The sequence below is a fragment of the Dipodomys merriami genome, unplaced genomic scaffold (assembly GCF_024711535.1).
Source record: "Dipodomys merriami isolate MVZ:Mamm:240054 unplaced genomic scaffold, mDipMer1.0.p SCAF_22, whole genome shotgun sequence".
Taxonomy (NCBI): Eukaryota; Metazoa; Chordata; class Mammalia; order Rodentia; family Heteromyidae; genus Dipodomys; species Dipodomys merriami.
In genome coordinates, this window is record NW_027203604.1 from 20,126,410 (window position 1) to 20,149,292 (window position 22,883).

At 50.7% G+C, this 22,883-nt stretch overlaps 1 protein-coding gene across 1 annotated transcript; it reads left to right on the forward strand.

Annotated features, from left to right (window-relative positions):
• The first annotated feature begins 6,881 nt into the window (after window positions 1–6,881).
• Ssc4d (scavenger receptor cysteine rich family member with 4 domains) lies at window positions 6,882–18,009 on the forward strand. Its single transcript, XM_070033109.1, has 10 exons — window positions 6,882–7,062; window positions 8,276–8,311; window positions 8,544–8,849; window positions 10,721–10,798; window positions 11,692–12,006; window positions 12,455–12,532; window positions 14,555–14,629; window positions 14,748–15,059; window positions 15,719–15,796; window positions 17,123–18,009. The coding sequence occupies exons 1-10, from the start codon at window positions 6,882–6,884 to the stop codon at window positions 17,437–17,439; spliced, it is 1,776 nt and encodes a 591-aa protein (XP_069889210.1). The 3' UTR covers window positions 17,440–18,009.
• Window positions 18,010–22,883: the final 4,874 nt, after the last annotated feature.

The following is a 22,883-nucleotide window of genomic DNA, read 5'->3' on the forward strand; positions in this document are numbered from 1 at the left end:
TTACAGGAATGAGTAATTGGCACTTGGAGCATGCGCTCTCCCTCCCTCCCTCTCTGCCTCTCCCTCCCTCCCTCTCTCCCTCTCCCTCTCTATATTTTTTGTAACAGCACTGGTGCTTGCACTCAGGGCCTCTCACCTCCAAACTCCAAACAGCTTTTCCTCTCAGGCTGGTGCTCTACTATGTGAGCCATACCTCCAATTCTGGCTTTTTGCTGGTTAACTGAGATAAGTCTTATAGCTTTGGCTGCCCAGGCTAGCTTTGAACTTTGATCCTTTGATCCCTGTGTAGCTAGGATGACAGATATGAGCACCCATGGTACCCAGTTTATTTATTTTTGAGATAGGGCCTTATTATGTAGTTCAGGTTGGTCTCAAACTCACCATCCTCATGTCTTAGCACTGAGATTAGATTTTTACCTCCATACCCGCCACACTTGGCTTTATGTGCGTGACATTGGGGATCAACTCCAGGACCCTGAGCTAACTTTGGTTTCAGTACAAATATCCAGAGATAAAGGCTTCTGTTGAATACATCAGAGGGACAAATGGCTCCATGGAGCACTTGAACTGGAGGGAGGAGGAGGGGAGGTTTTCTCAGGCAAAGGCATGTGTGTGACCCAGGCATGGACCCAGGCACTGACCATCCTGGGAGATGCTCAGATGCTAGGAGTTTCACCTCTGTCCCTTGGGGTGAGTTGCTGCTTTGGAGGGGAGGGGCCAGAGTCCAAATTTATCTTCGGACTCCTGAGCACTGTTCCTGAGCCTCTTTGTGCTCAAGGCTAGCACTCTACCACTTCAGCCACAGCCCCACTTCCGGCTTTTTCTGTTTATGTGGTACTGAGGAATTTAACCCAGGGCTTCATGCATGCTAGGCAAGCATCCTACCACTAAGCCATGTTCCCAGCCTATCCATAGACTTTTTATCTCCAAGTAACCACCAAAGAGCTGGAACTGAAGGTGTGGCTCAAGTACCACCCAGGGCATCTAAGCAAATATATGGTCTGGTAAGCTGTGGCTGTACAGAGTCACTGGGGATTCAAGTCAAGAGTTTACTGCAAGCCGGGCGCTGGTGGTTTACAACTGTAATCCTAGCTACTCAGAAGGCTAAGATCTGAGAATCACAGTTTAAAGCCAGCCCAGGCAGAAAGGTTTCTGGGAGTGAGACTCTTATCTCCAATTAGCCACTTGAAATCTGGAAGTGGAACTGTGGCACAAGTGGTACAGTTCTAGCCTTGAGCACAGAGGCTCAGGGACAGTGCCCAGGCTCTTAGTTCAAGCCCACAACCAACAAAAACATAAGAGTCTACTACAACAATCCTGGCAGGACTTGTTGAAGGACTGAGTATGGTTGAAGCACTTTCACGTGCCTGCTCTGTGTGAGGCCTGGGTGAAGAAACTCAGGAAGGGTACAATTAAAACGTTATGTTTAATCTCTTTCTCCCTTCCTCCCCCTCTTCCTACCTTAGCTTTCTGAGTGCTGGGATTGCAGCCATGTATGTACCAACTTATCCAACTGATAATATTTATTTAATTAGGATTTGTTTTGTTTTTGCTGATCCTGGGGCTTGAACTCAGGACCTGGACACTCTCCCTTAGCTTTTTGTTCAAAGGCAGCACTATCACTTGAGCCACAGCGCTACTTCTGGCTTTTTTCTGCTTATGTGGTGCTGGAATCAAACCCAGGGCCTCCTGCATGCTTAGCAAGTATTCTACCATGAGATGCTCCTGCCCCAGCCTCCTAAGTGCAGGAGTTACAGACCTGCACTGCCACTACTGGTGTCATTATTATTTATTTGTGTGTATATGCTGAGATCAAACTCAGGGCCTTGCAACTCACTAGTCAAGTACTCTGCCTGCCATTGAGCCACATCCTCAGCCTTGTTTGTGGGCTTTTATTTTAAAACATTGACCTGTTTTGCTCTTGTGAAACAACTGAGACCTTTAAACAAACCAACCAACAAATCAGCTGGCCACTGGTGACTTACACCTGTAATCTTAGCTACCCAGAAGGCTGAGCTCTGAGGATCACAATTCAAAGCCAGCCTAGGCATGAAAGTCCATGAGACTTTTTTTTCCCAGTGGTGGATCTTGAACTAAGGGCCTGGATGCTGTCTCTGAGCTCTTTCCCTCAAGGCTTGCACTCTACCACTTAAGTCATAACATTACTTCTGGTTTTCTGGTGGCTAATTGGAGATAAAGAGTCTCACAGGCTTTCTGCTGAGGGTGGCTTTGAACCATGATCCTCAGATTTCAGCCTTCTGAGTAGCTAGGTTTATAGGAGTGAACCACCAACATCCAGCTCCATAAAACTTTTTTTTTTTTTTTGCCAGTCCTGAGGCTTGAACTCAGGGCCTGGGCTCTGTCCCTGAGCCTCACTGTGCTCAAGGCTAGCACTCTACCACTTCAGCCACAGCGCCACTTCCAGCTTTTTCTGTTTATGTGGTACTGAGGAATCAAATCCAGGGTTTCCTGCATGCTAGGCAAGCATTCTACCACTAAGCCAATTCCCAGCCTATCCATAGACTCTTATCTTCAATTAACCACCAAAGAGCTGGAACTGGAGGTGTGGCTCTTGTGGTAGCACATCTGCCTTGAGCAAAAAAGCTAAAGAAGTACTCAGGGCCCTAAGTTCAAGTCCCAGTATTGGTCCATGAGAAAATACTAGGAGCTGGGGGATGAGGTTTGGTGGTAGATCACTTGCCTAGCCTGTGCAAGGCCTTAGGTTCAATTCCTGTGCAGGAGAAAGAAGAAGGGAAGGAAGGAAGGAGGGAGGAAGGAATGAAGGAAGGAAGGAAGGAAGGGGAGGGAGGGAGAGGAGGAAGGGAGGGAAAGGAGGAAGGGAGGGAGAGAAGGAGAAGATGGGAAATGCTGGGATGGTGAGGGCCACCCCTCCTGGAACACCTCCCAACCCCCAGGTGAGACGAGGTCAGAGATGAGGTGCTTTCCACCAATATCAGGGTTGTCCCAGTAGATCAACCAGGCCTCCTTAGAAAAGATGGAGACAAGGGCTGGGAAGGTGGCTCAGCAGTAGTGTGTTTGCCTTGAATGCATGAGGCCCTGGGTTCGATTCCTCAGCACCACATAAGCAGAAAAAGCCAGAAGTGGCGTTGTGGCTCAAGTGGTAGAGCGCTAGCCTTGAGCTGAAGAGCTCAGGGACAGCGCCCAGGCCTAGAGTTCAGGCCCCACGACAAAAAAAAAAAAAAAAAGAAAGAAAAGAAAGAAAAACAAAAGAAGAGACAAAATGGGCACTCAGCGTGTAATCCTAGCTACTCAGGAGGCTGAGATATGAGGATCGTCGTTCAAAGCCACCCCGAACAGGAAAGTCTGTGAGACTCTTATCTCCAATAAACCACTCAGAAAATGGGAAGTGGTGCTGTGGCTCAAGTGGTAGAGCACTGACCTTGAGCTGAAGAGCTGAGGGACAGTGCCCAGGCCCAGAGTTCAAGCCCCACGACCGACCAAAATAAAGAAAGGAAAAGAATAGAAAAGAAAAAGATGAGTTTTCTGTAATCTTTTCAAAGGCTTTTCTGTAACCTGAGCCTTGGAGTGAGAAGAGGAAGGGTTGCCGGTCCTTGCGAGGCCACGCCCCTCACTGGCTACGCCCCCGGGAGACCACGCCCCCACGGCTCCTCCTCCACCCAGGTGCCCTTCCTGGGGCAGCTCCCGCGGTTCAGGCCACCTCCAAAGCGCCTAAGGTTGTGTGGGGACAGGCTGGGGCCACCAGCCATCTCCATGGACAGCGACCTTGTCCATGTCCCCCTTCCAGCTTTGGAAAGACACGAAGAGAGGTCTGCATTGATTTACACTTGGGGGGGTCCTTCCCCTCCTGAACTGTCCAGGGTAAGGAGCTTGGATTGACTGGAGAAGAATAGAAGGAGCCCAGAACAATATACCCCCAAGGTATGACTCCTTCACTTTTGCTACTGTGTGTGTGTGTGTGTGTGTGTGAGAGAGAGAGAGAGAGAGAGAGAGAGAGAGAGAGAGAGAGAGAGAGAGAGAGAGAGAGAGCAGTTTTGTTACTGGTCAGCAGTAAAGAATTGTCTTTAGGAGTGACGCTGTGGCTCAAGCGGTAGAGTGCTCGCCTTGAGCTGAAGAGCACAGGGACAGCGCCCAAGCCCAGAGTTCAAGCCCCACAACCGACAAAAAAAAAAAAAAAAAAAATTGTCTTTAGACAATTTAGAGACATGTTTAACTCCCTTCTGTGATTCTATTACAAAAATTTAGTCATTCAACACACATTTCCCAAGGAACTTATTCCAGATACCACTACTAAAGATTTGGTCCTGCCTTTGCCGGTCCACAGTGCAAATGGGGGTGGAATACCCCCACCCACTAATAGTGGGCCAGACACTGGGCAAAATCTTTGTTGTTGCTATTGATGTTGTTCCAGTCCTGGGGCTTGAACTCAGGGTGTTTCTGTTCTTTTCACTCAAGTCTGGATGTTCTACCACTTGAGACACACTCCACTTCTGTTTTTTTTTTTTTTGGGTGATTAATGGGAGATAAGAGTTTCACAGACTTTCCTGCCTACGCTGGCTTTGAACTGCAGTCCTCAGATCTCAGCTACCTGAGCAGCTAGGATTACAGGCCTGAGCCACCGACTCTCAGTTTGCTTTGAGCAAAATCTTTGATAAACATTAACAACAGTGGTTTTTAGGAGGCAAAAGCATGGCTAAACTCATTTTATAGAGACTAGTGGGATCTGGAAAGTTCTATCCACACTGCTTACCATCCAACAGGTACTTCCAGGAAGGATAGGGATTACCTAGGGATGGTGGGCACAGCTCATCTTAGCCAATATTGCCAGAGTAGAAGGCAGGAGCAGGCTGGAAGAATGGACTCAGAGTGAGGATGCCGGGAGGGGGGGTGTCTTTAAGGCCCTTGGAGAGCTCTGGGGAGCATTGGGACTTGAAGTGGGGAGCACTGGGCTTGAAGTTCATGAATGACAGTCTCAGGATCTTTCTCCTGCTCCTGGGCTGCAGTGAGGGCACCTGAGGATTTCTGGAAGATTCTTTGGAAGCTGTCTGTCTTCCTGTTCCCAGGATAGGCACTGGTCAAGCCTGGGGGTGCAGTGCCCCAAATGCCTTTAGCCACAGGTGGCGTGGGAGGTAGACAACTGTGTCTCCCCACCAGCAGAGTGGGGCCTGAGCTTGTTTCCCTCCTTCTCAACAGTTCTCCATTCCCATCGCCCAGCTGTCCCCGGTCCAGGCAGAGAGACAAAAGGGGTTTGTTCCACTGGCCCCCATGAATGGAGTGTTGAAAATCTCATGTCTGCAGCCAGATAGACTTTCACTCCCCACTCCAATCCTGACTGCCAGTATGCCAAGGTGAAGGAAAAGCCAGGGTAAATGGGAGCTGTGGGTGAGGAGAGATCCTCCTAGGAGGGACATGGTGCCTGGGTACCTCCCTCTTCATCCATGCCACCCAGCCCATCCTCCTGCTATGTCTGTGCTCAGAGGGACTTAGAGGCAGCTACATGCCCCTCCCACATACCCACACCTCCCCCAGAAGTCCCTGCAGCCAGCTGGGCCTCTCATTGGTATTTGTGTCTGTCCTTTCACGGTGCTGAGTCTTATGAGTCACATCAGCTTCAGGACCAGCCTCCATTCCATCTGACCCCCAACCAACCAGTCCATCAAACGAACACCCAGTATCACCCTCCTCTCAAGTCTGAAAGGAAAGGGGATGGAGGTGGGAGGGGTATGGAGGGGCAGGCACTGAAATGCTGATTGTGTTTTCTGTTTATTTTTTGTGCCTGTCCCAGAGCTTGAACTCAGGAGCTGGGCCCTGTCACTGAGCTGTTTTTGCTCAAAGTTTGCACTCTAACATTTGAGCCACTGTGCCACTTCTGGCTTTTGGCTGGTTAATTGGAGATAAGAGTCTCATGGACTTACCTGCCCAGGCTGACTTCAAACTGGGATCCTCAGATTTCAGCCTCCTGAATAACTAGATTATAAGAGAGAGCCACTAACACCTGGCCAAAAAAATTTTTTTTAAATCTTGGGGTTGAGAGTGTAACTCAGTGGCAGAGTATCTAACATATGAGAAGCTCTGTGTTCAACCCCCAGAACCACAAAAAAAAAGTCACAAGCCAGGTACCAGTGGCTCAAGCTTCTAATTCTAACTACTCAGCAGGCTGAGATCTGAGTATTTCAGGGCAGGAAAGTCATGAGACTCTCATCCCTAATGGACCACCAGAAAACCTGAAGTGGCATTGTGGCTCTAAGTGGTAGAGGCTAACTTTGAGCAAAAGAGCTCAGGGACAGCGCCCAGGCCCTGAGTTCAAGCCTCATGACCAAAACAATAAACAATAAGTAAAGTCACTATGAGTGTCACTATAAGCTGGCACCCACAATCCCAGACATTTGGGAGATACAAATTGGAAGGACCAAGGTTTGAGGCCAGGATGGCAAAAAGTTATCAATACTCTGTCTCAACAAACAAATCAGGCATGCAGCCCTGGAGGATAAAATGAGCCCTTGTCCAGGCCATGGCTGTACCCAGCCTGTTTGACTTCATCTCCAACCTATCACCTTCACTGTGTCTAGACTCCAGCAAAACCTAACCTCTCCTTCCTTCCTCCCTCCTTCCCTTCCTTCCTTCCTTCCTCCCTTCCTTCCTTGCTTTCTTGTTTCTTTCCTTCCTTCCTTCTTCCCATAGTGCTGGGGGATGGAGCTCTGTAAGTTCTCAGCCACAGAGCCACATCCATCCATCCTCCCATCACCCATAGCAACCAGCTGTGGTCCTGCCCTTGCTTCCACTAGGAATGTCAGCCCAAGTAGGAATATCCTTTTCCCCTGAAGCTGACCCTCTCACTGGAAGTAAATGGTGGCCATCTTGAATTCCAGATGTTCCAGCTGTGACTTTTTCCCAGCCTCTTGATGGGACCACTTGAAAGACCATCCACCAGCTGGGTGCAGCAGGAAGCTGAAATGTCCTTCGGTCCACAGCTGGATGAGAGGAGTGGAGGGTGGAGGCCTGGGAATGAGAGTGCTGCCCCTCCACCTCTGCCACCTCTTCCCCTCTCCCCAGCTCTGTCCTTCTTCTTCTTCCTGCCACTGGGTGAGTGCTCCCAGCCAGCCCCTACCACTTCTCTTTCTGGCTCTGTTTCCCCAGTTGTCCAAGGATGGACAGAGGCAGGGCAGGAGGGAGGGTGTGAATGAAGTGGATCCTGACAGTCTTTCCAGCTCAGAAAGAGCTTCAGTTTGAGCCGGGCGCCGGTGGCTCACGCTTGTAATCCTAGCTACTCAGGAGGCTGAGATCTGAGAATCGCGGTTCAAAGCCAGCCCGGGCAGGAAAGACCATGAGACTCCTATCTCCAATAAACCACTAGAAAACTGGAAGTGGCGCTGTAGCTCAAGTGGTAGAGTGCTCGCCTTGAGCTGAAGAGCTGAGGGACAGCGTCCAGGCCCAGAGTTCAAGCCCCATGACCGACAAAAAAAAAAGAAAGAAAGAAAGAAAGAAAGAGCTTCAGTTTGAGACGTGGACCACTCAGCCCGAGTGGTAACAACTAAGAGCTGGCAGTCAACAGTCACTGGAAACAGGGAAGGAGGGAAAGGGATGGGCTCACCATCCCTGCTAGTAATGCAACTGGGAGATTAATGACATTAGATGACTGAAAGCCAGATGTGGTATTGCCTATCTGTAATCCTGGCTCCTTGGGAGGCAGAGGCAGGAGGATCACAAACCCCTGAGATCATCCCCAGAGTCACAAGGAATAAACAAAATAAGGCTAGTCAGAAGATACTAGAAGGCTTTGTGGAGAGAACTCAGTGGTTGAGATTGCTACAATCTTTAAGGGACATAGCCATAGAGTTAGACAGGCAGGACTACATATCAGGCAAGCATATTTGGAGGTGGCCTGTGGAGACTAATGGAATAGTCCCAGAAAGAGGTGATAAGGCTTTGGAAAAGCAGGAGTCCAAGAGGAGGGGATGATGGAGAAGTGGGGAAAGAGGATGATGGAGGGAGGAGCGGAGGAGGCGATGATGGAGGAGGGGACTGAGGCAAGGATGATGGATGAGGGAGAGGAGGGGGGATGATGGAGAAGGAGACTGAAGAGGGGATGATGGAGGAGGGAGAGGGGTGGGAATAATGGACAGGGGAGAAGGAGGGGGTAGATTGAGGAGGGGACCAAGGCAGGGATGATGGAGTAGGGAGAGGGGGGGAATGATAGAGTGATAGAAGAAGGGACCAAGGTGGGGATGATGGAGAAGGGAGAAGACCATGTTCTGGGGGCCAGGCAGCCAGAGGATGCTCTTCCTCACTGTTTCAGCCAGTGCCCTCCAGACCAGTCTACTGCCCTTTCCAGGTAGGTACCACCCCTCCCCTCCTCGACCTCACCTACCCCAGGTATTCAGAACCTCAGGCAGAAGACCTGGGGCGCTAACCTGCTCCCAGAGAGTCTAGATGCCTCTATGACTAGCATTTCCCAGCTTCCCAGTCTCATAAGAGGGATGGACCCCAAAGCTCCTGCCATAGTGGGCACCCTGTAGCTTGGGCCCCCTGCTCCCCGCTGGTGGCCAGCTGGACCCTCTTTGCAGAGCTGAGGCTGGTGGGGGGCCCGAGCCGCTGTCGGGGGCGCCTGGAGGTCCTGCATGGAGGTTCTTGGGGCAGCGTCTGCGACGACGATTGGGATGTGGTGGATGCCAATGTGGTGTGCCGTCAGCTGGGCTGTGGTCTGGCACTGCCTGTGCCTCGCCCCCTCGCCTTCGGCCAGGGCCGGGGCCCCATCCTTCTGGACAACGTGGAGTGCCGCGGGCAGGAAGCTGCGCTGAGCGAGTGTGGCAGCCGAGGCTGGGGCATCCACAATTGTTTCCACTATGAAGACGTGGCCGTCCTGTGCGATGGTGAGCCAAGGACTGGGGCCCATTAGGATAAGGCATCAGGGCTGTTGGCTAGACAGAGGAAGGGACTTCCTGGTGTTCAACATGTTCCATGAAGACAGAGCTAGAATCTACTACATTGGCTGGTGCCAATGGGAAGTGCCCAGGCTGGATCCCCTGGCTTCTTGTTCTGGCTCATTGTGCAACTATGGACAGAAAGAAAACTAGTCAGGCGCTGGTGGCTCATGCCTGTCATCCTAGCTACTCAGGAGGCTGAGATCTGAGGATGTTGGTTCAAGGACAGTCCAAACAGAAGCGTCCATAAGACTCATCTCCAATAACCAGAAAAAAAAAAATCGTAGTCACAGTGGCCAAATGTGTTTCTGGGCATAGAAGTGGTTCTAGTTTTCAAGCTTGCAGCATTCATAACAACATAATCATATCCCCATCCTAGAGTTTCTGATTCTACAGGTCTGGATCAGGGCCTGAGATTTTGCCTTTCTTTCTTTTTTTTTTTTTTTTTTTTGCCAGTCCTGGGACTTGAACTCGGGGCCTGGGCACTGTCCCTGAGCTTCTTTTTCTTTTTTTTTCTTTTTATTTATTTATTTATTTTTGTTAGTCATGGGGCTTGAACGCTGGTCTTGGGCGCTATCCCTCAGTTCTTCAGCTCAAAGCGAGTGTTCTACCACTTGAGCCACAGCGCCACTTGTGGTTTTCTAGTGGTTTATTGGAGATAAGAGTCTCACAGTCTGGGTGGGAAGGTGGCTCGGTGGTAGAGTGCTTGCCTAGCATGCATGAGGCCTTGGATTTGATTCCTCAGCACCACATACACAGAAAAAGCTGAAAGTGACACTGTGGCTCAAGTGGTAGATTGCTAGCCTTGAGCTGAAGAGCTGAGGGACAGTGCTCAGGCCCAGAGTTCAAGCCCCACAACAGACCAAAAAAAAAAAAAAAAGTCTCACAGTCTTTCATGCCCATGCTGGCTTTGAACCGTGATCCTTAGATCTCAGCCTCCTGAGTAGCTAGGATTACAAGTATGAGCCACCAGTGCCCAGCTGTCCCTGAGTTTCTTTTGCTCAAGGCTAGCGCTCTACCATTTGAGCCACAGTGTCACTTTTTCTGTTTATGTGGTACTGAGGAATTGAACCCAAAGCTTCATGAGTGCTAGGCAAGCATTCTACCACTAAGCCACATTCCCACCCCAGTTTTTGGCTTTTTTTTTTTATTTTTTTGCCAGTCATAGGGCCTGAACTCTGGATCTGGGCACTGTCCCTCAGCTCTTCAGCTCAAGGCTAGCACTCTATCACTGGAGCCACAGTACCACTTCCGGCTTTTTCTGCTTATGTGGTGCTGAGGAATGGAACCCAGGGCTTCATGCATGCAAGGCAAGCACTCTAAAATTAAGCCACATTACCAGCCCAGTGAGACTCTTCTCTCCAATTTAGCACCTAAAAACTAGAGGTCTATGGCTCAAAGAGGTACAGCACTAGCCTTGAGCAAAAACAAACTCAGGGACAACACTCAGGCTCTGAGTTCAAGCCCCACGATTGACAAAAAAAAAAAAAAAAGAGTTTAGAAGCCAGGTATGGTGGTGCATACCTGTAATCCCAGCTCTTTGGAGGCTAAAGTAGGAAGATCTCAGGTTTCAGGCCAGCTTGGGCTACATAGCAACAACTTGTCTCACCAAAACAAAACAAAAAAAAGGATTTTGGTGGCCCTTTCTGCTATCATATTCCTCCCTGGGTTCTTCTGGGTTCTTGGCTTTGACCAGTCATGTGAAGAGAGACACTGGAGTCAGGCTCCTTAGAAGTGACCACGCCCCTCATTTGCATGAAGAGGATGGAGAATCAATCAAAAGATCCTGTATCCTTCCTCCCACCCTGCTTCCTCCTCAGAATTCTTGTCCACTCAGCCGCCAATGAGGAAGGCATTAACCAGTAGCACGCCCACTACAGCTCCTCAGAACGGGAAAGGTAAGAAAAAGTAGTGTGTGACACTACCTGGGTTTTTAGGAGTCTCCCACACTCTAGGGGGTGAGAACAGATTACAAATTGAAGGCTAGACAGAGTAAAAAGGTGTGATGGTGTGTGTGGTGAGTATGTGGTGGTGGTGGCAATAATCCAATGGGAGAATGGGGAATGCAAGGTCCTTTTACTGAGGGACAGTTAAGGGACAGTTAAGGCAAAGGAACCCAGCAAAGAAAAGAATATCCCAATCTTCATGAATGAGAACTTAGCCAGGTGCTGATGGTTTATGCTTACAAGCCTAATGACTCAGGAGGCTGAGATCTGAGATCCGATCAAAGCCAGCCTGGGCAGGAAAGTCTGTGAGGCCCTTATCTCCAATTAACCACCAAAATGCAAAAAGTGGTGTTGTGGCTCAAGTTGTAGAGTGCCAGCCTTGAAGGAAAATCCTCAGGGATAGTGCCCAGGCCCTGAGTTCAAGCCCCAGTACTCTCACACTCCATCCCTCCTTTCCTCCCTCCCCCCCTCCTCTCTCTCACACACACATACACATTAAGGAGGGCTTCAGGGAGGGGAAAGGTTTTCATTGGGCAGAAGTAAGTGAGCAAGCATTGCAGGGGCAAGAACTGGTTTTAGGCTGGCAGGGCTGGGGTGAGGAGGGCTGGGTTTAGGCAGAGGTGTCACGGTAGAAGCCTTGAGATCCCTCAAACCACACTCCTCCCCCTGGCCTGAGGAGGCTCAGCTGTGGGTGAGGGGCAATCAGCAGACCCCGCCCCCACCCCACCGAGTTCTGAGTCCTGGAGCACAGAACTGCATGCATGGGCATGGCCTAGGCACCCAGGCTGGAGTGGGAGGCAGATCCCGGTGGGATCGGACCCTTGCTCTCTGCCTGCCTTCACCAGGGGAGGGCAGCGTGCGCCTGGTGGGGGGCGCCGGCCCATGCCAGGGAAGAGTGGAGATCTTGCACGGCGGCCTATGGGGCACTGTGTGTGATGACGACTGGGGACTGCCGGATGCCGCCGTGGTCTGCCGCCAGCTGGGCTGCGGGGCGGCCTTGGCTGCCACCACCAACGCCTTCTTCGGCTACGGCACGGGGCACATCCTGCTGGACAACGTGCACTGCGAGGGTGGTGAGCCCCGCCTGGCTGCCTGCCTGAGCCTGGGCTGGGGCGTGCACAACTGTGGCCACCACGAGGATGCAGGCGCGCTCTGTGCAGGTGCCTGGCGGGGGTGGGGGGGTGGGGTGGGGGGGTGGGAGTGTGGAGGGTCGGGGGCGTGGCCTGGAATGGGGCCGGAGGCGGGGCTACCCTCTGGCTTTCCAAGGATGATTCCAGAATTGCTTCTGCCATCACAGTCGTGCGCTACAGTGCACCTAAGAATATCCCAGAATTTGTGACCCACTCCATACATACATAACAATATTACAGCATGTCTGTGACAGCCCTGTATAAACGATGACGTGCACGTACCCGACGCACAAACATATTGTTATTGCCAAAGCAGGGCAGTCCCGATTGGATCCCTGCTTGGGTTGAGCCCCTAGCCCTGGAAGGAAAATCTATCCATTCCTTCTGGGAGAGAGCCTTCTTTCTTCCTCAACAGCCCCTGGTTGACTAGGAATCTGAATCTCAACCTCTGACCTTCCTCTCTCCTCCCCAAATCTAGTCCTGGGCCCTCCAACTCTCACAGCACTGTCACCCTCAGCCACAAGAGAGGACTGGGCCTGGCACACAGCGCCAGCAGGTAAAGAGACCACCTTGGAATGGTAGGAGCAAGGTGGGTAAAGGTGGAAACTGGGAAGGCTTTCTCAGGAAAAGACTTAATAGGCCCTGGCTTTGTATCAGCTGATAGAGGTGGGTGAGAGCCCAGAGCAGATAGAACAAGGATCAAATCCAGGGCTCTGAAAAATTCAGCCTGGTGTGAGGTGATAGTAAGGGATTTTTTTCAAATCACTTCAGGGGCTGGAAAGGTGGCTTAGTGGTAGAATGCTTGTCTTGCATGCATAAGGCCCTGGATTCTATTCCTCAGCACCACATAAGCAGAAAAAGCCAGAAGCGGTGCTGTGGCTCAAGTGGTAGAGCGCTAGCCTTGAGCTGAAGAGCTGAGGGACAGCACCCAGGCCCAGAGTTCAGGCCCCATGACTAACCAAAAAAAAAAAAAAAGCACTTTAGTAAAATGTGACACTGGTGCTATGGGTGGGAATTGAGAGGCCTTCCTTGTGAGAGGACTAAAATGATGAGTCAAAGTTAGAGGTACTTTTGGAATTAGGCTGAGGCTGTCACTTGAATTAAAATTAGGATAGGGCTGGGAAAGTGGCTTAGTGGTAGAGTGCTTGCCTAGCATGCATGAAGCTGTGGCTTTGATTCCTCAGTACCACATAAACAGAAAAGGCTGGAAGTGGTGCTGTGGCTCAAGTGGTAAAGTGCTAGCCTTGAACAAAAGAGGCTCAGGGACAATGCCCAAGACCTGAGTTCAAGCTCCAGGACTGGCAAAACATAAATAAATAAAAAATATTCCCTGGAACTAGGATTTAGTGACTGAAGAATTGAGGGTGAAATCAGGGCTGGGAAGGTGGCTCAGTGGTAGAGTGCTTGCCTCACATGCATGAGGCCCTGGGTTCAATTCCTCAGCACCACATAAACAGAAAAAGCTGGAAGTGGCGTTGTGGCTCAAGTGGTAGAGTGTTGGCCTTGAGCTGAAGAATTCAGGGACAGCGCCCAGGCCCAGAGTTCAGGCCCTACAGCTGACAAAAAAAAAAGAATTGAGGGTGAAAGCCGGGTCCAGTGGCTCACTCCTGTAATCCTAGCTACTCAGGAGGCTGAGATCTGAGGATCATGGCTCAAAGCCAGCCCAGGCAGGAAAGTCTGTGAGACTCTTTTTTTTCTTTTTGTCGGTCATGGGGCTTGAACTCTGGGCCTGGGCACTGTCCCTCAACTCTTCAGCTCAAGACAGGAGACTCCTATCTCCAGTAAACCACTAGAAAACCAGAAGTGGTGCTGTAGCTCAAGTGGTAGAGCGCTCGCCTTGAGCTGAAGAGTGTAGGGATAGTGCCCAAGCCCAGAGTTCAAGTCCCACAACTGACCCCCCCCCAAAAAAAAAATTGAGGGTGAAGGTACAGGGGAGGTATAGGTAAGGGTATTCCAACACAGGTCACCTGGGCTCTGCTGCAGAACAGATGTCTCCCTTGAGACTTTCAATTGTTTCAGAAGATGGTGTGAGTGGTTCAGGCCTGTCATTGTAGCTACTCAGGAAACTGAACTCTGAGGATCACAGTTCAAAGACAGACTAGGGCTGCCCATGCCAGTGGCTCAAGCCTATAATCCTAGCTACTCAGGAGGCTGAAGTCAGTCTGGGCAGGAAAGTCCATGAGACTCATCTCCAATCAACCACTAGAAAATCAGAAGTGGTGCTGTGGCTCAAGCGGTAGAGTGCTTGCCTTGAGCTGGAGAGCTCAGACACAGCACTCAGGCCCAAGGGAAAAAAAAAAAAAAGCCTCGGGAAGAAAGTTTATGAGACATCTTATCTCCAGTTAACCAACCAGACAGCCAGAAATGGAAGTGTGGTCCAGGCAATAGAATGCCAGGCTTGAGTGAAAAAGCTAAGATGCACACACACTAGGATAATGCCAGGAATTAGGAATTAGGCTGAGGTGTGATACAGGCCTGGAACAGTTAGAAGTACTCCAGTAGAGATCCCCTGGTCCCGCTACAGGATGGATGACCTCCTGGTGACCTTCAGTCAACCTAGATTTTCCCTTCTCTGCAGCTACCCGTGTTGGTGCCCAGCCTTCAGGGGAAACCGTACTGCTGACCACAGCCACCTGGGCCTCGGGGAAAAAAAGTAAGTGGGGGATTCCGTGGAGAGGGAGGGTGGTGGGTGGGCAGGGGGGCCCAGGCGCCACCTGGGAGCAGGCCACCCCAGCCAAGCCCCTCTGGCCCCGGGCATGTGCGCCCCACAGGCGGGCGGCTGCGGCTGGTGGGCGGCCCAGGCCCGTGCCGCGGCCGCGTGGAGGTGCTGTACGCCGGGGCCTGGGGCACCGTGTGCGACGATGACTGGGACTTCTCGGATGCGCGGGTGGCCTGCCGCGAGGCGGGCTGCGGGCCCGCGCTGGGCGCCACCGGCCTCGGTCACTTCGGCTATGGTCGTGGCCCAGTGCTGCTGGACAACGTGGGCTGCACGGGCACCGAGGCCCGCCTGAGCGACTGCTTCCACCTGGGCTGGGGCCAGCACAACTGCGGTCACCACGAGGACGCGGGGGCGCTCTGCGCAGGTGAGGCTGCGGCGGGCCCCGGGGTAGGCGGGCCTGGGAAAGGCGGGCCGGGAGGGGGTGGGGTCTGATGACAGGTGGGCGGGGCTATGCGTCAGCACGCTCCGCCGGGTAGGTGGACGTAGATCTGGAGAGTGGGCGGGGCTCTGCTGCACTGCAGCGGGAGTGTTGGGCCGAAAGCAGCCGCCAGCGGTCGCTGTGTTCAGCGGCTGCACAGCTGGGGTGGGGCTTGAAGGGCGTTCTTTCCGCAGTGGGAGAGTAGGGTGCGGCTCTAGGGCGGGGACCCTGCGGCAAGGCCCGGCGGGGCGGGTGACCCCCAGACTTGGGGAGGGCCCAGACCTGAGAGCGAAAGGCAGGGCCGCTTGCTTCCTGCTGAAGTTCTAGTAAGAAATGGGAAGCTAGTGGGGATCAGAGTCTGTCAAAGGCTTCTGGTTCCTTGATGGATGCGTGAAAACCCTCATTTCAGGGATTATGCCTAGGAAGCCTTGGCCACAGGGGGACCTGCCTTTAATCCCCAGAGACAAATTAGTACAACCCTCATTTCTCCTCACAAGGTGGGCTGGTTCTCTAGGGTCCCATGGAGTCTTTTCCAGCCCTGCAATGGGCTTCCCTGGGGAGGGGAGGAGGGGCCTCCAAATGACATTTTCTCTTTGATGAGCCAGGCCCAGAGGACCTGGGACTGCAAGCCCAACAGGATGGCTCTGAGACCACCCGGGTGCCCACTCCTCGGCCTAGGGACGGTAGGTGCCCACACCCACCTGAAAGTGAGGTGGAACCATCAGGCTAGGATGGGTCTGGTTAGATCACATCCTGAGTTACAGCAGCTCAGCAGATTTGTGGCATGTCCTGAAACTCTGGTACTTTTGTATTGGCCTCAGGTCTCATTAACAGGGGTATGGTGTCCAGGAAGAAGGAAAGGAGACTTAAAGTAATCTAAAGGTTTTTATAGCTGAGGTCAAAATGGAGGAAGAGGGTTCCTGTTCTGAGGAAAGCAATGAAATAATTTGGAATTTTGGATCAAGGTTCAGCTAGGCCAAGCTGGGCAAAAGTTGGTGAGGTCCTAGCTACACAAGGGGCCTAGATGGGAGTGTTTGGGAGGCCTGCTTGGAGAACCTACCTGAACAATAAGTGAAAAAGGGGCATGCTCAAGTGGCAGAGCACCTGCTGAAAATATTGACCCTGAGTTCAAACCCCAGTACCTACCCATCTTCCCCCCAAAAAGAATTCAGAATTCAGCTCAGAGAGTCCAGAGGATAAAAGAGGAAGTCCAGTGACTTACAAGGGACATACTAGGACCTTCAGGGTCTCCAAACATCTAGCCTGGGCTAAGGCCCTGGGATGGTGATCAGAGACCTAGAGACCACTCAGCATGTTTTGGTTTCTTCTTCTTCTTCGTCTCCTCCTCCTCCTCTTCTTCCTCCTCCTCCTCCTCCTCCTCTTCCTTCTCCTCTTCCTCCTCCTCCTCCTCTTCCTCCTCAGTGCCATTTCTAATTTTCTGGTGATTAATTGGAGCTAAGAGTCTCACAGAGTTCCCTGCCTTGGCTGGCTTTGAACTGAGATCCTCAAATCTCAGCCTCCTGAGTAGCTAGGATTACAGGCATGAGCCACCAGTGCCCAGCTCTTTTTCTTCTTTCTTTTTGTGGTCAGGGCCTTGGTGTTATCCCTTAACTTTTGCTCACAGCCAGTGCTCTACCACTTGAGCCACAGCTGTTCCACTTCTGGCTTTTTCGTGGTTAATTGGAGATGAGAGTCTCATGGAATTTCCTTCCTGGGTTAGCTTCAAACTGTAATCCTCAGATCTCAGCCTCACAAGTAGCTAGGATTACAGACTTGAGCCAAAGTCTCCTGGCTGAGTTTGTGTCCTGAGTCTCCCTGTCCCAAGTTGTTGCCTATCCTAATATAATGTCATTTATCTGTCCACGGAGAGGGGGGCGGGGTCTTCAAAGGGCAGTCCTGTGTCACCCACCACCACCCTTTCCCTCCCCCAACCACCCTTTACCTACTCTAGCATAGCGGTGCCTGGCACAAACCAGTCCCTTTTAACCCCAGGCTTTGTCTCCATACAGGACATCTGCGTCTGGCCAGTGGCACCCACCGATGCGAGGGGCGTGTAGAGCTCTTCCTAGGGCAGCGGTGGGGTACTGTCTGTGATGATGCTTGGGACCTACGGGCAGCCAGTGTCCTGTGCCGCCAGCTGGGCTGTGGCCAGGCCCTGGCAGCCCCGGGTGAGGCACACTTTGGGCCAGGCCGAGGCCCCATCCTCCTGGACAATGTCAAGTGCCGCGGAGATGAGAGCACCCTGCTTCTCTGTTCTCACATCCGTTGGGATGTCCACAATTGTGACCACAGTGAGGATGCCAGTGTCCTGTGCCAGCCATCATGACCCCATTAACTCTGGAGTCCGCCTCTCTTCAGGAAGCCTGCTCCTCCTCCAGGAAGCCCCCTGTGACTTCTCCCCTTCATTTTGCCCATCCCTTCCCATGTCTGGAAGACAGGCTGTACCCCTATCCGTGTATTGACTATTTTCAGCCCAATGCAATGAAAGTGCTCATGTAATTCTCAGCTCAAACAAAAAATAGGAGAAAAAGTACTCACCCTAACTCCTCTTTACTGAGATTTCTCTTCTAAGCACCCTGAACCTGCCTTCCTCTATATAGATCCAGATGGCTCAGGGACTATCTATAAATGGGGTATGTTCCCTTTTCCCTGACTTGAGATTCTCCAAGAAGAGGAGAGGCAGGAACTTATTCTTTAGACTCACAGGGGCTGAAGAACCTGGGTCATTGTCACACTGCTCAGTGAGGGCCTGGATTCTGATGGTGCTCAGCTGGACAAGGGGGCTGACCGGACAGTGGCTCCTCCCCGCAACTGGCCCCACCTCTCCAATTTACCCTGCCCTAGCATGGAGCCTCCCATTTGCAAAGATGCCTGGGGAGGTGGGGGGAATGGGGAGGCTGTAGCCACCCCTTCATAGGTGCCAATTCAATAAAGCATTGTTCCCCTGTCTTTTAACAGAGCTCCTTGTTTGAGTAGCTGTGCATAATTTGGGGAAGCAAGAAAGACTCCAAGCAGAGCACTCAGGAGGAAGCCAGACAGTGGATGGTGGCAGGCAGGGTAGCAGCCCCAGGCTCTCTACTTCACATCCAGGAAATACTGACTCACTAGGCAGATTGCCAAAGTCCCTAAGAAGAATTCTCTGGCCATTCCTCTGTCCTTTTACACAGACTGGAATCTACAGCCAGTGAAGAGAGGGGTTTGCTCAAAGTCACTGGAAGAGAAAAATATTTTGTGATTGTGTGTGTGTGTGTGTGTGTGTGTGTGTGTGTGTGTGTGTGTGTACTGGGATGTGTGTGTGTACTGGGACTTAAACTTGGGACCTGAGAACTATCTCTTAGCTTTTTTTTTTTCTTTTGCTAGTTCTGAGGCTTGAACTCAGGACCTGGGCAGTGTCCCTGAGCTTCTTTTGCTCCAGGCTAGCACTCTACCAGTTGAGCCACAGCACCACTTCCAGCTTTTTCTGTTTATGTTGTACTGAGGAATTGAACCCCAGGCTTCACTCAGGCTAGGCAAGCATTCTACCACTAAGACACATTCCTGGCCCTCTTGTTTGACTTTTTTGCACAAAGCCGGTGCTCTACCACTTGAGCCACAACTCCACTTCTGGTTTTGGTGGTTAATTGGAGATAAGAGTGTCATGGATTTTCTTGCCAGGGCTGGCTTGGAAATATGATGCTCAGATCTCAGCTTCCTCAGTAGCTAGAATTACAGGTGTGAGCCACAGGCATCTGGCTGTATCTTTTTCTTTTTCTTTCTTTCTTTCTTTCTTTTCTTTTTTTTTTCAACACTGGGGACAGATCCAGGAACTTGTGTTATGGAGGCAAGGGCTATACCACTGAACTACCCCCTTACCTTCTTTTCATCTGTCAAGCACTCTGGTGATTATGTTAAATGCATTTAGATAATCCAGGACCAACATCTTGTCTCAAGATGCTTAACTTAATCATCTCTGCAAAATCACATTAGCCACATAAAGGAATATAGTCACAGCACAGGCTTGAAGGAGAGATTAGGATATAGATATCCTTGGGGACTATTCTGCCTCTCTGTCTTCAAACCTGGCTCCTAGCACCTGGCCAGAGAGTGAGATGGATACTTTGGCTTCCATTTTTCCAATTCCATCAGCTACTGGCAAGAATAGCTCTGTTTCCATTTGTCAGGGAGATTCTTGATACCCACGGTGTCATCAGAGAGATGAAAGCTGGAGGAATTAGAGAAAAAATGCTTAAGAATTGGGAGGATTATGTCGAAGTCTGGCAAAGGGATTAATGAATGTTAGGCAAGCATTGTTTTAGGATATTGGGGATTAAACCTGGAATATTGTGCATGCTAGCCAAGCTCTGTATCATGAAGCTACATGTGTAGCTAAACTTTTTTTTTTTTTTTTTTTTTTTTTTGGTCAGTCATGGAGCTTGAACTCTGGGCCTGGGCACTGTCCCTGAGCTCTTAGTTCAAGGCTAGTGCTCTACCACTTGAGCCATAGTGCCACTTTTGATTTTCTGGTGGTTAATTGGAGATAAAAGTCTCATTGCCTTTTCTGCCCAGGCTGACTTTGAACTGCATTCCTCAGATCTCAGCCTCCTGAGTAGCCAGGATTACAGGCATGGGCCCAGTTTAACTTTATTCTCTCTCTCTCTCTCTTTTTTTTGTCAGTGGTAGGGCTTGAACTCTGGGCCCGAACGCTGTTCCTCAGCTCTTCAGCTCAAGGCTAACACTCTAGCACTTGAGCTACAGTGCCACTTCTGGTTTTCTGAGTGGTTTATTGGAGATAAGAGTCTCACGGACTTTCTTGCCTGGGCTGGCTTTGAACCGCCATCCTCAGATCTCAGGCTCCTGAATAGCTAGGATTACAGGCTTGACAGTGAAGCAGAGCCCTCTGATGTGTTTTGGTTTCTTCTTTTCTTTTGCAAGTTCTGGGGCTTGAACTCGGAACCTGGGTGTTATCCCTTAGCCTCTATTGCTCAAGGCTAACACTCTTACCACCTGAGGCACAGTACCACTTCTGACCTTTTTTGAAAAGTTTATTGGAGATAAGAGTCTCATAAATTTTCCTTCCCAGGCTGGCTTCAAACTGCAATCCTCAGATCGCAGCCTCCTGAGTAGCTAGGATTATAGGCATGAGTCACCAGTGCATGGCTGATTTCCTTCTTTCTTTCCTTTCTTTCCCCTCTCTGTCTCGGTCTCTGTCTCTCTCTCTCTCTCTGTCTCTCTCTCTGTCTCTCTCTCTGTCTCTGTCTCTCTCTCTCTTTTCTGTGCTGGTCCTGGAGCTTGGACTTAGGGCTTGAACACTCTTGAGCAAAATAGTTGGCACTAGGGCAGGTGTTCCTGCCTGTAATCCTAGTTACTCAGGAGGCTGAGATCTGAGGATTGAGGTTTAAAGCCAGCCCAGGCAGGAAAGTCTGTGAGACACTCATCTCCAACTAACCACCAGAAAATTGGAAGAGTAACTGTGGCTCAAAGTGGTAAAGCACTAGCCTTGAGCATAAAGAGCTCAGGACAGTGTCCAGGCTCTGAGTTCAAGCCCCATGACTGACCAAAAAAAAAAAAAGCTGTCACTATACTTTTTGAACCACAGCTCCACTTAGGGCTTTTTCCTAGTCAATTGCAGTTAAGAGTCTCACAAAATTTCCTGCCTATGATGGCTTTGAGCCGTGATCCTCAGATCTCAGCTCCCTGAGTAGCTAGGATTACAGGCATGAGCCATCAGCGCCTCACCCCCAAATTTCTGACTTTTGCTTTTGCTTTCTTTCTTTCTTTTCTTTTCTTTTTCTTTTTCTCTTTTTTTTTTTTTTTTTTTTTTTTGTCAGTTGTGGGGCCTGAACTCTGGGCCTAGGTGCTGTCCCTCAGCTCTTCAGCTCAAAGTTAGCGTTCTATCACTTGGGCCACAGCGCCACTTCCGGCTTTTTCTGCTTCTGTGGTGCTGAGGAATCGAACCCAGGGCCTCATGCTTGCAAGGCAAGCAATCTACCACTGAGCCACCTTCCCAGCCCCTACCTTGACTATTTCTATCTCTATTCCATTCCCCATACCATAGGAGCAATAAACTTTTTGTTGACAAAGCTGATGGTGCCACTCCCCCGCTTACACCTCTGCCATGGCTCCCTAGTGCTCATCCTCAACTTCTTAGCTCAGTTTACAAAGGTCCTATACAGTCTGGTTCTATCTTCATCTTCAGCATCTTCCTTTGCCACCTGCTGCCAGGACAGAACCAGGCTGAACTACTTTCAATTCCTCTAATGTCTGGGCTTGTTTCCCAGGCCTCTGCACACCCTGTTCTGTCTGTCTGGAATACACATCTCCCTCTCCTCCTTCCCTTTAATTGTCTTATTTAGCCTCAAGTTTCAGCTTTCATTTCCTCTACAAGGCCTTCACTGACCTAACCAGTCCTCCTGGCCTGGGTCATGTTCTCCCATCATGCCTTATAATTCCCCCTCTCTCCAAATGACCACACTCAGCTAGCACTTGAGACTCCATCTGGCCTGTATCCTCCCCCCCCACCTCTGCTAGCCCAGGGGTAGGGGGATGGGGGGGTTATCTTTGAAGGTACTATTGTGCCCAGTTTTGTGCACAGGACCTCACACATAATAGGCCTTCACATACAAGGTTCTTTGCATTGTTCAGAGGTGACCTTCAAGAGAAGATGTGTTATCAACTACTTTAAAAATCCGAAGGCTGGGCTGGGAAAGTAGCTTAGTGGTAGAGTGCTTGCCTTGCATGCATGAGGCCCTGGGTTCGATTCCTCAGCAGCACATACGCAAAAAGAATAAAAGCTGGAAGTGGTGCTGTGGCTCAAGTGGTAGAGCATTAGCCTTGAGCTGAAGAGCTGAGGGATAATGCCCAGGCCCAGAGTTCAGGCCCCATGACGGGACCCAAAAAAAAAAAAAAATCTGAAGGCTGGCCAGTAGCTCATGCCTGTCATGCTAGCTACTCTGGAGGGTGAGATCTGAGGATTGCAGTTCAAAGCCAGCCCGGGCAGGAAAGTAGATGAGACTCTTTAATTTACATTTTTATTTTTTTCCCAATCCTGAGGCTTGAACTCAGGGCCTGGGAACTATCCCTGAGCTTCTTTTGCTCAAGGCTAGCACTCTACCACTTGAGCTATAGCACCACTTCCAACTTCTGTTTGTGTGGTACTGAAGACTCAAACCCAGGGCATCATGCATGCTAGGCAAGCACTCTACCACTAGCCCTTCATGAGACTCTTTTATCTCCAATAAAAAGCTGGAAGTGTTGCCGGGCGCTAGTGGCTCACACCTGTAATCCTAGCTACTCAGGAGGCTGAGATCTGAGGATCGCGGTTCAAAGCCAGCCCAGGCAGGAGAGACCATGAGACTCCTATCTCCAATAAACCACCAGAAAACCGGAAGTGGCGCTGTAGCTCAAGTGGTAGAGTGCTCGCCTTGAGCTGAAGAGCTGAGGGACAGCGCCTAGGCCAAGAGTTCAAGCCCCACGACCGACAAAAAAAAAAAAAAAAAGCTGGAAGTGGTGCTGCTGGTCAACTCGTAGAGGGCTAGCCTTCACCACAGAGGCTCAAGCCCCAGGACCAGCAAAAAAAAAAAAAAAAAGGTGCTGTGGAGTTGCACACACATGTAATCCCAGCTACTAGGAAGTGGAGGTAGGAAGTTCAAGGACTTAGGCTGGCATCTGACATACTTGTATCATGATCCTATCTGAAAAACTAAAAGCAAAAGGACTAGGGGGTGAGACTCAAGCCTGAGGGCTCAATTTCAACACACACACACACACACACACACACACACACACACACAC